The sequence below is a fragment of the Trematomus bernacchii genome, unplaced genomic scaffold, assembly GCF_902827165.1.
Source record: "Trematomus bernacchii unplaced genomic scaffold, fTreBer1.1, whole genome shotgun sequence".
In the NCBI taxonomy this organism is placed as follows: Eukaryota; Metazoa; Chordata; class Actinopteri; order Perciformes; family Nototheniidae; genus Trematomus; species Trematomus bernacchii.
Window position 1 is genome coordinate 121,857 of NW_022987602.1, and position 14,020 is coordinate 135,876.

Sequence of the window (14,020 nt, forward strand, 5' to 3'; positions counted from 1 at the left end):
TCCGCAGACTACATTGTCTGTAAGTGCTCTCTCATGCATGCTCAGAGAGACTCCTCATTCCCAAAGCTGCCAGTCAACACCAACACGATTACATATGGTTCAATACCGATAACATGCTTAGTATGAAAATATAGGCGTACAGTTCAGTAACTGCCATGAAGATCTTTTAGAATTTGATATTTCATGTTTTTCTGTGATAAAGAATTTTAAATCTATTGCGTATATCTCTTTCTACCATCGACTGACTGTATTTTGTTTACAATATGTCTGCGAGTGTTGCACTGATTAAATGTGACACAGTTGTGCAAGCACTCACTGGACCGGCTCGGAATCAGCTGACTGGAAAGACAGTCAGCTGATTTACACGATATCAGTCAATTCAAATTCAAATAGATCTTAAATTAATTTTCATTTTAATGCAGATCACTATCAGGGCTGCTCGATTTGAAAACAATATTTAATTGTGATTATCTTTACTGAAATTGCGATATTATCAAAGATATTGGAGAGATTGACATTTTTTTCCTTATTATTCTTCTTATCGCTGAAAGATATTTTTTAAATGTTTTTTGTTCTGGATCTGTACCACACAAGCATTGTAATAGGTCTGTAGAATACAGTTTGTCGGCCTCTGCAGCCCAACATCATACAATCATTTGACCTTTTCTATAAACATATTTATCATGCAAATGAAGGGTATTCCAGGAAGTAGGCTTAGGAAATATGTAGCTGTTATGCTTGTTTTAAATCGTTGCAGATTTAGTTTTGGGCAGTTCAATGTTTTTTCAGTATTAGCTTAAAAACATCTTCGACATAATAAATCACTTTGGTGTGTTGTTGAGGAGCCAACATACTTTGTGTTGTCCTGGTAACGCAGGCTTCTTCAGCAGACGGACGCGTTCACACTGATGACCGCAGTGCACACATAATGAGTCCCGCTCATTGTTGACATGTCTCTTTCTCTCTCTCTGTTCACAGTCATTCAGCATGGATGATATAGTCATAGCAGGGATATCGGGCCGTTTGCCCGAATCCAACAACCTGGAGGAATTCTGGGAAAACCTCATCAACGGTGTGGACATGGTGACGGAGGACGACCGGCGGTGGACACCAGGTAAAACCTCATAAAGATAGATCTATTTGATTGATTGGGTGATAACTGCATTTCTAAAAAAAGAAAGAATGTCCGTTTGGATGAATTCATTAGTTATTATTATTAGTTAGTTAAAAGGAAAAAAAGACTTTCTGTATGTATCTGCAACACACACCAACAGCAGCTACAGAACGACAGGATCTTCTCTTCATTTCTCCTAAATTCACCAAAAGTTAGCATTTCAAAATGACTCTTTTTCATATTTAAACATAAACTCTATTTACCTGTAATGTCTTGCATGAGGGGAGAATTTACGATATATATCTTTAAAGGCCAAAAATGTGAGTTTAAAATGACATACACCAAACCTTGATGCAAACAATGCATGTTTCGAAATGTTCAAAACAAATCTTTGCATATGTTTTATGATGATTAAAATACATCCATCACGTTTCTTAGACAACACAAATATGTACTTTTTTTTTTATTAACACTGAATTTGAACAGAAAGGCAGGGGAAAACTAGCCTGTTTCTGTCCAAAGTAAACAACTACCAAAACTGTTTTATTCACAATGTAGTACAGTTTAAAACAACAACATAAGCAGAAGAAATAATGTAAAACTAGATAATAAAGAAAGAATGACATTCACTTCTTAGGATCATCACCTGTGTAGTGTAAGTTGCCAACATAGATCATTGTTCAAATCACTAACATCATTCTGACAGTTACGATGGCCTCTTATCTCCTTGATAAGAGAAAGCTCTTCTGCTCACTTTGAAAGATAGCTGATTTCCCCCGTGTCACCAGAGCAGCTATTATCTCAGCAGCTGAAGTTGTAAACATCAGCTGCTAATCCCTTGCGGGATTAATAAAGTTGTTGATTGATTGATTGATTGATTTATGCCGTCTGTGTGTAGATTTAAACTTGACCTGTTTATCTGTTGGCAGTTACAGAGCTGCTCTAGAGACAAGTTTGGCCAGGCTCTGAAATGAAAGGAAAATAAAAAACAATACATGTTGAACTATTGAATAGATACAAGTCTTAACAGACAGAGTTTCTGTGCAAAAAAAGGTGAAATTATTCAAAACAAACGCCAACATTTGATCATCAGTGAGCCATTTTGCAACCAAACCAGACAGTAATTAGAAGTTCCTCTAATCAGTTTTCTTTTGTCATTTTAAATCCGATGGTTATAAATGTAGGTTAATTGTAAGTGTTAAAGCAGATCTACTAGGAGTTTGCATATGTTTGATAATGCAGCGTATAGCAGATGACGCTATTTTGTTTGGCAGCAGAAGTTGAATTAGGTCCAACTTTTGCCAAACAACCCTTTGTTTTTTTCCCAGAGCCCTTTACGTTGGTACATTATACAAATGAATGAGGGGGCTGTGTGTTTTCAGATGAGGCTGAGCCATTTGCTGAGTTTAGCTCTCAGTGAGTGCTAGTTGGTCACCCATCTTGATTAACATGTTTAGCAAGACAAAGACAAAGTGCTGAGAATTGAGCAGCTGGTTTTCTCTCTCTTACTTTTCTATTTTACACCCTTGCCCACATTCCACTCTTTCCAGTCCTCCCTCACTACCCTTCAGTTGTTTCCTCTCTGTGAATAAAAGACCCATCCCTTAGATCCTGGCAACCATCTTAAGCACACATTCATGCGCTGAAAGAGCTGCACTGGGTCAGCTGAGACCACACACAAGGCATCTTGGGAGAGTAGGGACAATAGTGAAACCCAGCACAGGTCAATGGCCTGAAGGGGTCCTTGCAAAGAGACAGAACACAAATAAAATGGTAAATCACTTCTATATGAGAAATGCTGCAAGCCGGTTACAGTATGTGCACAGGAAAACTGGTTAGCAGCCAAAGCCAAAAGTAGTCTTATAAACAAGAAGACACATAGTAGCTTCTAGCAAGCCCAGTGCCACAGTGAAGGTGGCTCAAAGAAACCTGAATATGGACTATTTTACTGCTGTGTTGGAAACTACTATTACGATACGGTTAGCATTGTGATCCTTCACTCTGCTGAACATTCTTTTTTGAAGATGACATGTTCACTGCATTAACCAGTAGCTATTATCCAAGTTAAAAAGACCGCCACTACAATAAGCTATGTGCAATCCAGCAGTTAGCCCTCCACATTTAGAGATTATAGGCAGCTAATAGAGCATCCTAAATGTTATGATGTTTATTCATATGAGGCTAGTGCGGCTGAAGATATTCCCATGCATACGTAAGATAGAGAGTGAGATTTTGCAGCACGTTTAGGAAGATAGCTGTACTTTGTTCTGAAAATACAGACACACAAGCACTTTACTTGGTCTAATGGATGATGCATCTGAATAACATTCAAGTCAATTCCTAAACTTTGATGAAACAAACCATCAAACATTCTGCTTGCAAATAACCTGTTTAGTTATTATTTGGCTAAAGGCGGTGACACTACTGGCATTAGTCCATATTAGCAAACAGGTGACATACTGTTTCACACGATACACTCCTCATTTAACCGGTAAAACAACATAACAATGAGATAACCATCTAATATCTGAACTACCACTTACATGTTCTTTATACACCTGTGTCACTACTTTTATACCCCTTTCTACCAGCTTTTCCCACGTGAAAATACAGAAACATAAGCGAATCACTGCAACGTAGCTGCATAATGTCGGCTAGGTCTACTAATGATGCATTTGCAGCTTCTGCTACCTACTAAATAGTTGCTATTGCGCGTGAACATATATCAGATAATAACAACAAAATACAAATGTTTTTACAAAATAATACTGTTTCCATGTCCATTAATAAGCCCAGCATTACTGTGGGTCCCACACATAGACTGTATATATAAATGGACGTAGTGTCCGTGACGTCACCCATAGGTTTCTGCAGAGTTGCTGAGAAGCCCTTAGTAGGCGGAGTCGGCCGCTGCCGTCTCGACAGTGACGTCAGAGCCTAACTCCCGCCTGCTCCAGCCTGATCTGAGCTGAGGCGGCATAAGATGAGTCCGATTATTTAAATGAAGAATACTCCACCAAGCACCAACACAACAAACACGTCCGAGTTCAAGTTGTGTTCCCCGGATCAGCCTCAAAGCTGAGCCCCTGTAGCATCCTAGAGCTAACAGAGCTAACGGAGCTAGCAGAGGAACAGAAAGCTAGAAGCAGCAGTCACCGCAGAGACCTGTCACTCAAGGTGACCACGCCCTAATTTATGCAAAAACTTTAAGACCTAATATAACTAAAAGGGGTGTGTTATAAAAAAATTCACTCCCCAATCCATTGTCATGAAAGTGGAATCTAACTATATCCAGAATAATTTGTATTGCATCCAGGGGTAGAAAGATGTTTATTTCTGCTGTAAAGTTGGGCATTTTAACATGGGGGTCTATGGAAGTTCCTCCTTCTACAGCCTGCTTCTACCGGCCAATAGATGAACTGCAGTTTGTATGGACTCAGAACAGTCTCATAATACACACATGCACACAGAAGGATTCACACTTGTATTTCATGATCCGCAAAAGGAGTCACACTTGTATTTCCGGATCCACACTTGTGTTTTTCAATGCACACACAAATGTGTTCCGTTTCATATTCATGTAAATAAAATCCAAATACAGAAAAAAGTTTTACATATGTATTTTTGATCCTCACATATTTGTTTTCCGTTTAAATCCCCTGCACCTACAAACACAAACCGCTTTCTGTGCATGGATCGCTGTGCATTCGGGTGTGGGTTTTTTGAGACTCCCCTGACGGTCACCCGATTCGTACTTGTAATTTTTTCTATCTATAGCCAATCAGATGTCTCCTCAATTCTAAGCCAATCACATGAGCGCGTCCCCACGAGGGTAGATTTATTGCGTTCATGACACTTCATATACGCATTTTGCGCTGTCCGGAGCAGGGTGGACAGAATTTATTTTACCGGACAAATTTGAAACTTACCGGTCATGTTTCAATAATAATAAGAAGAAGAATAAGAATTGTGTAATTGTGTGTTACCGGACTATGACCAGATATGGCTAATAACACGGGAGTAACGGATCCCCTCTTTTCCTCTCTCCCTCCCTCTCTCCTGACAGCCCGTCAGTTTCTCATGCAGCTCGCTAAAACTTCACTCGAGTTTATGTTCATATCGATCAGATCCAGCTCTCCTGATCGGCCTTTATAGAGAGCACCGATCAAACTATTAAGAGTGAATATCGGCCGATAATGACCGGCGGGGCTCCCCCCCGTTGACAGTTCACTGTCTAGCACTGGCTTCGTAGTGCACTGATCGATTAGGCTAAGCTAACCTGTAGCTGCTCCCTCCACACTCACAACTTCATACAGACATAAATAAAGCAGCTGTATTCGACATACAGGAAACACACATTTAAAACGGTTTTGCCTGCTGTTTTTGTGTACACAAGAATTCATTAATGGTTCAAAGTGGCGCTGTACCTTAATAATATAAAGGCTTGTATTTGCGTGCATTTCCTGTTCGGAAAGTGGCAATGTACTCAGAGTGGAGGTGTCCTGAGATTAGCGCCTGCAGGCAGGCTCCATGGACCTGTCAGCTCCAGCGCTACGTCATGAACGCAAGAAATCTACCCTCGTGGGGGCGTGCTCATGTGATTGGCTTAGAATTGAGGAGACATCTGATTGGCTATAGATAGAAAAAATTACAAGTACGAATCGGGTGACCGTCAGGGGAGTCTCAAAAAACCCACACCCGAATGCACAGCGATCCATGCACAGAAAGCGGGTTGTGTTTGTAGGTGCAGGGGATTTAAACGGAAAACAAATATGTGAGGATCAAAAATACATATGTAAAACTTTTTTCTGTATTTGGATTTTATTTACATGAATATGAAACGGAACACATTTGTGTGTGCATTGAAAAACACAAGTGTGGATCCGGAAATACAAGTGTGACTCCTTTTGTGGATCATGAAATACAAGTGTGAATCCTTCTGTGTGCATGTGTGTATTATGAGACTGTTCTGAGCCCATAAGTTTGTGGCACTTCCTTATGGGCAAACTCTGCCCCAGAGTTTGCCGCTTGGTCCCACACCCCCGAGAACATTTGTTCTGATACCGACTGTCTAGGCTACATTACCCACCACCCAAGGAATTCTGTTTCATATTAACTTTGTGTTCTTTTTGTCTTTCCTAGGTCTGTACGGTCTTCCAAAGAGGAACGGTAAACTGAAGGACATCAGCCACTTTGACGCAGCCTTTTTCGGAGTGCACCCCAAACAGGCCAACACCATGGACCCCCAGCTCCGCCTCATGCTGGAGATCGCCTACGAGTCTATCGTAGATGGAGGTCAGGAAAACAGAACGTTTAAGGACAAGCACTGAAAATTAAAAACGACTGTCATTCTAGTGAAAGGGGGAAGAAATGGTTGGAAAGCAATACAGTAATCGTTTGCTTGATGAAGTGTGACTTTTGTATTTCCTCTGTGATTTCATTTCAAACAGAGCTTAAGTTATTAAGAGATTATCTAAGAAAAGGCTATGTGATGAAATAGAGTGTATGATCTAAAGACAATGCCATGTTGTGACGCAGGACTGAACCCAGCTGCTCTGCGCGGCAGTAAGACGGGGGTCTACATCGGGGTGAGCGGCTCGGAGGCTGGAGAGGCGTTCAGCAGGGATCCAGAGGAGCTGCTGGGCTACAGCATGACCGGCTGCCAGCGCGCCATGCTGGCCAACAGACTGTCCTACTTCTTCGACTTCAGCGGTACGCACACACAGCAACACACACCGACAGACTCAACTGGGAATGTGACAGAGAATTGTAATACTTTACTCTTCTAATCAGGAATTTGTTATCATTTGTTCACCAAACTCTAATGGTGTCCTATTCTCTATAGGGAATTTTGTGCCAAAACCCAAACTGGCCCGTTTCCAATTCGACTCCTACACTCTTAGATTTCATGACAGAGTGAGTTATGTCTGTATTCACACTCTAGGCTGAAAGAGGCTCCTTCCTTAAGTTGGAGGTTGTAAATACAGCGGCAAGCTTTTGGACGATCTTCCCTCTCTCAGGCAGAAACAGAAACAACGTCACTTTTTGTAACCAGTATTAGTATATCATGCATACATTTACTGTTTTGTAGAATAGACACAAGTTTATAAGATCCTAATTTAAAATGTTTTAAATACAATGTAACCTTCAAGTTGTTTACAACTGTATGACAATATAAAATGTCTAAACCGGTTTTTTCAATAAGTGTTAGAAAAATATCACTCGTCACCGGCTTGATCTTCAATATCAGGTTACATGTATTTATTATCCTTGCAAGAATGGAAAGTAGTCATCACACGCAAGGCTTGCATGGGACAAATAGTTCCCCGAATAGTGTCCTTGACATGCTTCTATACAAGAGAGTGTTACAGTCACAAGATGCAGAATACCGGTTCAAAGCAGTATTCAAGGTTTAGTTCAGATTAGCTAAGGCCTACGTAAGCAACAAACATGAAAGTCATATGTCTATCTCCATAGAGGCTGAATCATCATGTTAATCGTTGTCACATAGCTATCATATGCCTAAAACAGTGTGTCCTGACGCTCTTCTAGGTAATCATACATCCGGTTACGTACACAGCTACGTAGGGCCTTTGTTATCATGTGCTACTCTGATATTAGAAGAAGAAGATGGACCTTTATTAATCCCCCGAGGGGGAAATTCAGTTTCCACTCTGTCGTACACACACATGCGTTTTTATACAGGTCATATAGTACACACTTTTTAGAACATGCACATACATACAAATACACACATAGTTATATGCAAACATGCACATGCAGTTGAGAGGTCAGAGCAGAGGTAGCCAGTCTAGCCGGCGCCAGTGAGCAGTTGGGGGTTAGGTGCCTTGCTCAAGGCACTTCGGCAGTGGCCCAGGAGGTGAACTGGCCCCTCTCCAGTACCAGTCCACACTCCGTATTTTTTGGTCCGATCGGGGACGTGAACCGGCAACCCTTCGGTCCAAAGTCCAATCCCCTACAGACTGAACCACTCCCGCCCCCAACAAGAGAACATTCAGTATTTTCCCAACAATAAGGTAGACATGTTAATGTTTGCACGGAACAATTTCTACACAGTGTGTTGCACGAGGGACACAAACAGCGTTGCACATGTTAGGGCAGCTGTTGGTCAGGACAGATACTGGCCGTTTCTCAATGTCGAGTAAAGCTGCTCCAGAGCCACTATTTCAAGCATACTACGTCATCGAGTGGCGTCGAATCACTGTTTAAATGCCCAGCATATATGTGCTACTAAGCAAGCCTCCTCGACTTTGAGAAACGGCCACAGACTTCCTGTTGGACAGTTGAATAACTTCCTGTTGGAGGGTTTAATAACTCCCACTTCCCATTTGTTGGTTTGGAACGGCACTTAATGTGGTGGACCCTGCACACGAGCGCGCAGACAGAGTGGAAGCTGGGAGGGAGAAAGTGCTGGGCCGGAATTGGAATTGAGCCTGTATGCCAAAACAAGTTGTCTGTTCCTGGTTTGCTTCCATGCTGTGCATTCATTTTTTAATGTGGCCTCCTCATCCTAGACTTTACACTTAAGTTGCATCATTCACATGGAAAGTACATTTCTTGACTCTTGGAATGTACTTATTAATAGTGTTGTTTTTGTATTTAAGTACAGTAAGGGTGATCAACTAGTATCATTAACTCTTGAATATATTAACGTTTGGACTGTTCTATATCTTCTCTTAGTGTCAGTACTTTTTAATTTGCTGTTTTAAGGTGTAGACCTGCCCTGCTGCTACATAAATGCACATCTGGATCCAATGCTGCCACCAAGTGGCCTGATATCTTTCAGTTCAGAGTATTTCTATGGACCACCAGTGATACAGTTGACATGCTACAGCTGTAACCCCCTCCTCTCCCCCCTGCAGGCCCCAGCACTGCCATCGACACGGCCTGCTCCTCCAGCCTGCTGGCTCTGGAGAACGCCTTCCACGGGATCCGCCAGGGCCACTGTGACGCCGCTCTGGTGGGGGGGGTCAACCTGCTGCTCAAGCCCAACACCTCGGTGCAGTTCATGAAGCTGGGCATGCTCAGTCCTGAGGGGACCTGCAAGTCCTTTGACGCATCAGGTGAGATAAAGAGGCAGAGTCTCAGCTCTTCATGTTTACTTTCTTCTATTCACCATGTATTTGTATACCAATACATCATTTCTATTGTTTCATCTGTTGGACAGGAAACGGATACTGCCGTTCTGAGGCAGCAGTGGCTGTGCTGCTGACGAAGCGCTCGATGGCTAAAAGAGTGTACGCCACAGTGCTGAACGCTGGCAACAACACAGATGGATACAAGGAGCAGGGTGAGGGTGCACGCTAACCGCCTGACAGTCACCAAGCTGTTATAATGTGATGTGTATAGTTATAATACTTGTCCTCTTTGTCCCTCAGGTGTGACCTTCCCTTCAGGTGAGATGCAGCAGAGGCTGGTTCGCTCTCTCTACCAGGCAGCTAATATAACTCCTGATCAGGTGGAATATGTGGAGGCCCACGGCACAGGGACCAAGGTCAGTGCACACCAATCACACACATCGCCTGTGATCAGTGCTCGTCATGCCTCACCAGACGGATAGTTGAAAAGAGAAAGCAAAAGTCAACTCGACACAACATGTAATCTCCGCTCTCCTTCTGCAGGTTGGGGACCCACAGGAAGTGAACGGCATCGTCAGTGTGTTCTGTGACTCGAGGTCAGAGCCCCTGCTAATCGGCTCCACAAAGTCCAACATGGGCCATCCAGAACCGGCCTCTGGTCTGTCTGCTCTTGCTAAGGTGAGAGTTAAGGAGTGCTCAGAGGATTTATTTTTGATTCATGTGTTTTGGGTGAACGTTTTTTTTACCTATTCTTAATGTTTTCAATGGAAGGTGGGACGAGAAACCTGCTATTTTAATTTATTAGGCAAATAATTCTGCAGCCAACTTAAATTACTATAGAGTGGTGCAGGAATTTGTCCTAAACCCAGAAATGAGTCGGCACTTCAGCTATATGGTTCGCTTGTCTCAAAGTCATTTTCTTCCTTAATGGGTTTTTCGTAAGATGCCTAAAATAAGATCTATGGTAACACAAGCTGACAAGATGTTCACGTTTTGTATTATGACATAAAATTAATCAGTGTATACCCCACTTCTGAAGCTTTTACAAGTCGTAAACAAGTGACTAACTGAGAGTACCCAATGTCATCATGTTTTTGTATTCACTGTTACATGTCTGATATGTGTAATATCTAATGTAAAGTGCTTTGAGCATTTGGAAAAGCACTCTTAGAAATGCAATTAAGTATTATAAACAAGCGTTTTCAACAGATCTTATTTCTGCCATATTTAAAAACCCAATGCATCCAATTGTTTTTTTTTATCGAGAGATGCCTTGCAATGCTAAATTCCGGGTCATCCAACAAATATGTCATCCCTTACAGTATGTCATTTCATCCTCCTAACTGCAGGGTACATGTGCCACATTTAAAGAGGAAGAAAGGCAGATATCAATTAAACAGAAAAATACAAAAGATAACCTTATTTTGATAGCACCTTCCATAAAAGGAAGCAGCCCAAAGTGCTTAAAATGACAAATTAAGAAAAAGTTACAAAATCAAAACAGGAATAGTTTGATCACAATATAATACAAATATGAAAAATGATACCAGTCAATTTATTGATAATGAGCTATCTCAGCAACACTGAAATGCTGCTCTGTATCACGTCTGCTTTTCTTAATTGTTATATTTGTTCCTCTGCCACACAGGTGGTGCTTTCTCTAGAGCGAGGAGTCTGGGCCCCCAACCTGCACTACAACAGTGCGAACGCGGACATCCCAGCGCTCAGCGACGGTCGGATTCAGGTGGTCGACCGGCCCATTCCCATCCGAGGCGGCATCGTAGGCATCAACTCGTTTGGATTCGGAGGTTCAAATGTTCACGTGATTCTCCGTCCAGCGGAGAAATCAACTGACACGGCCGCACCGCCCAGGACACTACCCAGGGTGCTTCAGGCCTGTGGCCGCACAGAGGAGGCAGTGAAGGTGCTGCTACAAAAAGGGAAGGAACACGCTGCTGATGACAACTTCCTGTCTCTGCTGAATGAGGTTTCAGGAGCTCCTACTTCCAGCATGCCCTTCAGAGGCTACACCCTGATTGGCTCTCAGAGCGACGTCACCGAGGTGCAGCAGGGGCAGGCCGCCCCCAGGCCCATCTGGTACATCTGCTCAGGTGCAGTAATGCTTTCATTTATTTATTCATTCTACAAATGTTTTTTTAAATAAGGCACAGAATCCTATTTACTCAGCATCTGAAAGTAAAATGTTTAGAAACATAAATATACGGATGACCAAACATAACATTGAAATTAAAATCACCTGCCCTCCAGTTGTTCTACTCTTGAAAGCAGAATGAATGTTTTAGTAGCAAACAATACTGCCATGCTACTTTTAATTTACATTTGAACTGTCTCCCTAAAAAACATAAACCAACATTTATTGATATGTCTCCTGTCCAACCAGGCGGGATAAGACATCAGATCTTTAGTATGCGTCATAAAGGACACTTTTTAGTCATTCCAACTACCCACTGCACTGCCTGAGATCAAAGACAAATGACAGGAGAATCTGTGCTCGACGTGCAGGAATGTTGTGAATGCACTGACTTGGATATGTTTAATCTGTCTTGTGGACAAACTTGAGGATGTAACAAGCTCATGCTGTCTTGTGGGGAAACATGATCATTACTTGTAAGACATATCAATATGAAAATAAACAACATAAACAACGAACAAGGCTATGGAGTAGTATGATCTAAAAGGAAGCTTGATTTTGAGGATGCACATGGTCATAGTTCTGAGAAATGTGTTGTGATGCTGAGGGCTGCTCGAGGTGAAGAGCCAGGACATGACTGGCTTTGTCGCCATATTCGTAGTGTTCCGCTTGACTTCAGTATAATTGTATCTGCCTTTTCTGTGTAGTGAAAATCAATTTCAGTTTGGAGGTATTCAGTGTTTGCATAGGTCCAAAATAGCTTTTTTTTTATATATACTATCAGTATCACAAATGAACAGAGTCTAACATCTCAAAAACCTTTGGGAGAATTGTGTGAAACAAAGCATTACACACTTATTTTGAACTGTGTAGAAAATATCAACCATTATATGTACCTTTTAGAAACAATGTCATGTGTCTAATGGCCTTTTGATTGTGAATGTCTTTATAAGGAAATGCTATATTGCTGAGCTAAGGTGTGAGTGTGTATATTGTATTCCCAGGTATGGGGACTCAGTGGGCCGGGATGGGCCGCAGCCTCATGCAGCTGCCTGACTTCAGAGAGTCCATCCTGAGGTCGGACGTGGCTCTGAAGGAGACCGGCCTGGTGGTGTCCAGCCTGCTCATGGACGCAGACGAGGCCACTTTTGAAGACACCGTTCACGCCTTCGTTGGCCTGGCTGCCATACAGGTAGAGTAAAGACGCCATGTTTCATGTGGGAACTTTTGCAAATATATGTCATTTGATATAGACTACAGGGTAGGAAATTCATGTAAATATGTTTTACTTTTATTTAGATATAAGTTATTTAATATTAATATAATGGAACTGATATAGAGCAAAAGCAGGTTTAATTGTATTGCTGTAGTGAATCAGAAAATACAGAAACTATGGGAATAATCACATTTGTTTTGTGGCATTTTCCAGATTGCTCAGATCGACCTGCTCACTAAGCTGGGCCTTGTGCCTGATGGGATTGTGGGTCACTCTGTAGGAGAGCTGGCCTGTGGCTACGCTGACGGCTCCCTCAGCCACACTGAGGCCCTGCTGGCTGCCTACTGGAGGGGCCGCTGCATCAAGGAGGCCAACCTTCCTCCAGGAGGCATGGCTGCCATCGGTGAGAGACAGTTGGGATTGTTTTCCATATTTTAAAATATGCTTGCATGAAATATGCACAATGTCTTACATGAAATGAAAATCGCCATAGTCTAGGTGTCAGGATTTAAAAAATCTTTCAGTCAAATTACATTCTTATTGATAATATGTGACCTGCTCTCTCAAAATCTGTCGGATGTTGCAACAGCGCATTCAAAGATAAACTGGATTTATGTTAACAACTTGTGTTATGGCCCTTTTGGTACTGGTACATCCCCCCCACCCTGCTGGCTGCTCTGAAGAATTACACTTAGTATTTGTTTTTATTAGATTGTACACATCTTTTACATTAGTATGTGTTTTGTTCCAGGATTGACGTGGCAGGAGTGTATAGCTCAGTGTCCTAAGGGAGTGGTCCCTGCCTGCCACAATGCTGAGGACACCGTCACCATCTCCGGCCCTCAGGTCAGACATTCCTTCAGAACCTGGTAACACTCAGAGAACCTGAATAATGCACAGTCTGACTATACTGAACAAAACCTATTGAGGTGAATACGTTTCAATGAACTCTTCGTGACCGCTAGAGGCAGTGCTTAACAAAGACTTGGTACCTTTATCGTTATGTACAAAAGAATAACGTTAGGTTTAAAATGCTATTGGTGCTAAATACTAAGTTTAGAAACACTGCTTCGAAAATGTAAACCGTTTTTGAAAAAGGAGAAGAAGAATACAGTAATTTGTCAACAGCTATAACATAACTACACAGAAAACAATGCTTTGGACTTTGTTAAAACAATGTCAGGTTTAGAAGAACAATAGAAACTGTATTTTCTAATGAAAGATTGATTTTCACTCATCTAGTGTTTCCCAGGTGTAGGATGTTGTGTATTGACAGTTGTGTTGTGTGTGTTCCATCAGGCAGCCATCACTGCGTTTGTGTCCGAGCTGAAAGAGCAGGGAGTGTTTGCAAAGGAGGTGCGCAGCGCTGGTGTCGCTTTCCACTCCTACTACATGGCCTCCATCGCCCCCACCCTGCTGGCTGCTCTGAAGAAGGTACG

General features: G+C 42.1%; 1 protein-coding gene across 1 annotated transcript in view; it reads left to right on the plus strand.

The window, feature by feature from the left end:
* The first annotated feature begins 987 nt into the window (after positions 1-987).
* fasn (fatty acid synthase) overlaps positions 988-14,020 on the plus strand; it is a 36,978-nt gene continuing 23,945 nt past the window's right edge. The window contains exons 1-12 of the mRNA XM_034130716.1: positions 988-1,114; positions 6,257-6,409; positions 6,653-6,826; positions 8,998-9,198; positions 9,303-9,425; positions 9,514-9,629; positions 9,757-9,891; positions 10,862-11,324; positions 12,370-12,557; positions 12,795-12,984; positions 13,333-13,427; positions 13,881-14,015. Coding sequence (XP_033986607.1) covers positions 988-1,114; positions 6,257-6,409; positions 6,653-6,826; positions 8,998-9,198; positions 9,303-9,425; positions 9,514-9,629; positions 9,757-9,891; positions 10,862-11,324; positions 12,370-12,557; positions 12,795-12,984; positions 13,333-13,427; positions 13,881-14,015 — 2,100 coding nt within the window. The remainder of the gene's footprint in view (positions 1,115-6,256; positions 6,410-6,652; positions 6,827-8,997; positions 9,199-9,302; positions 9,426-9,513; positions 9,630-9,756; positions 9,892-10,861; positions 11,325-12,369; positions 12,558-12,794; positions 12,985-13,332; positions 13,428-13,880; positions 14,016-14,020) is intronic.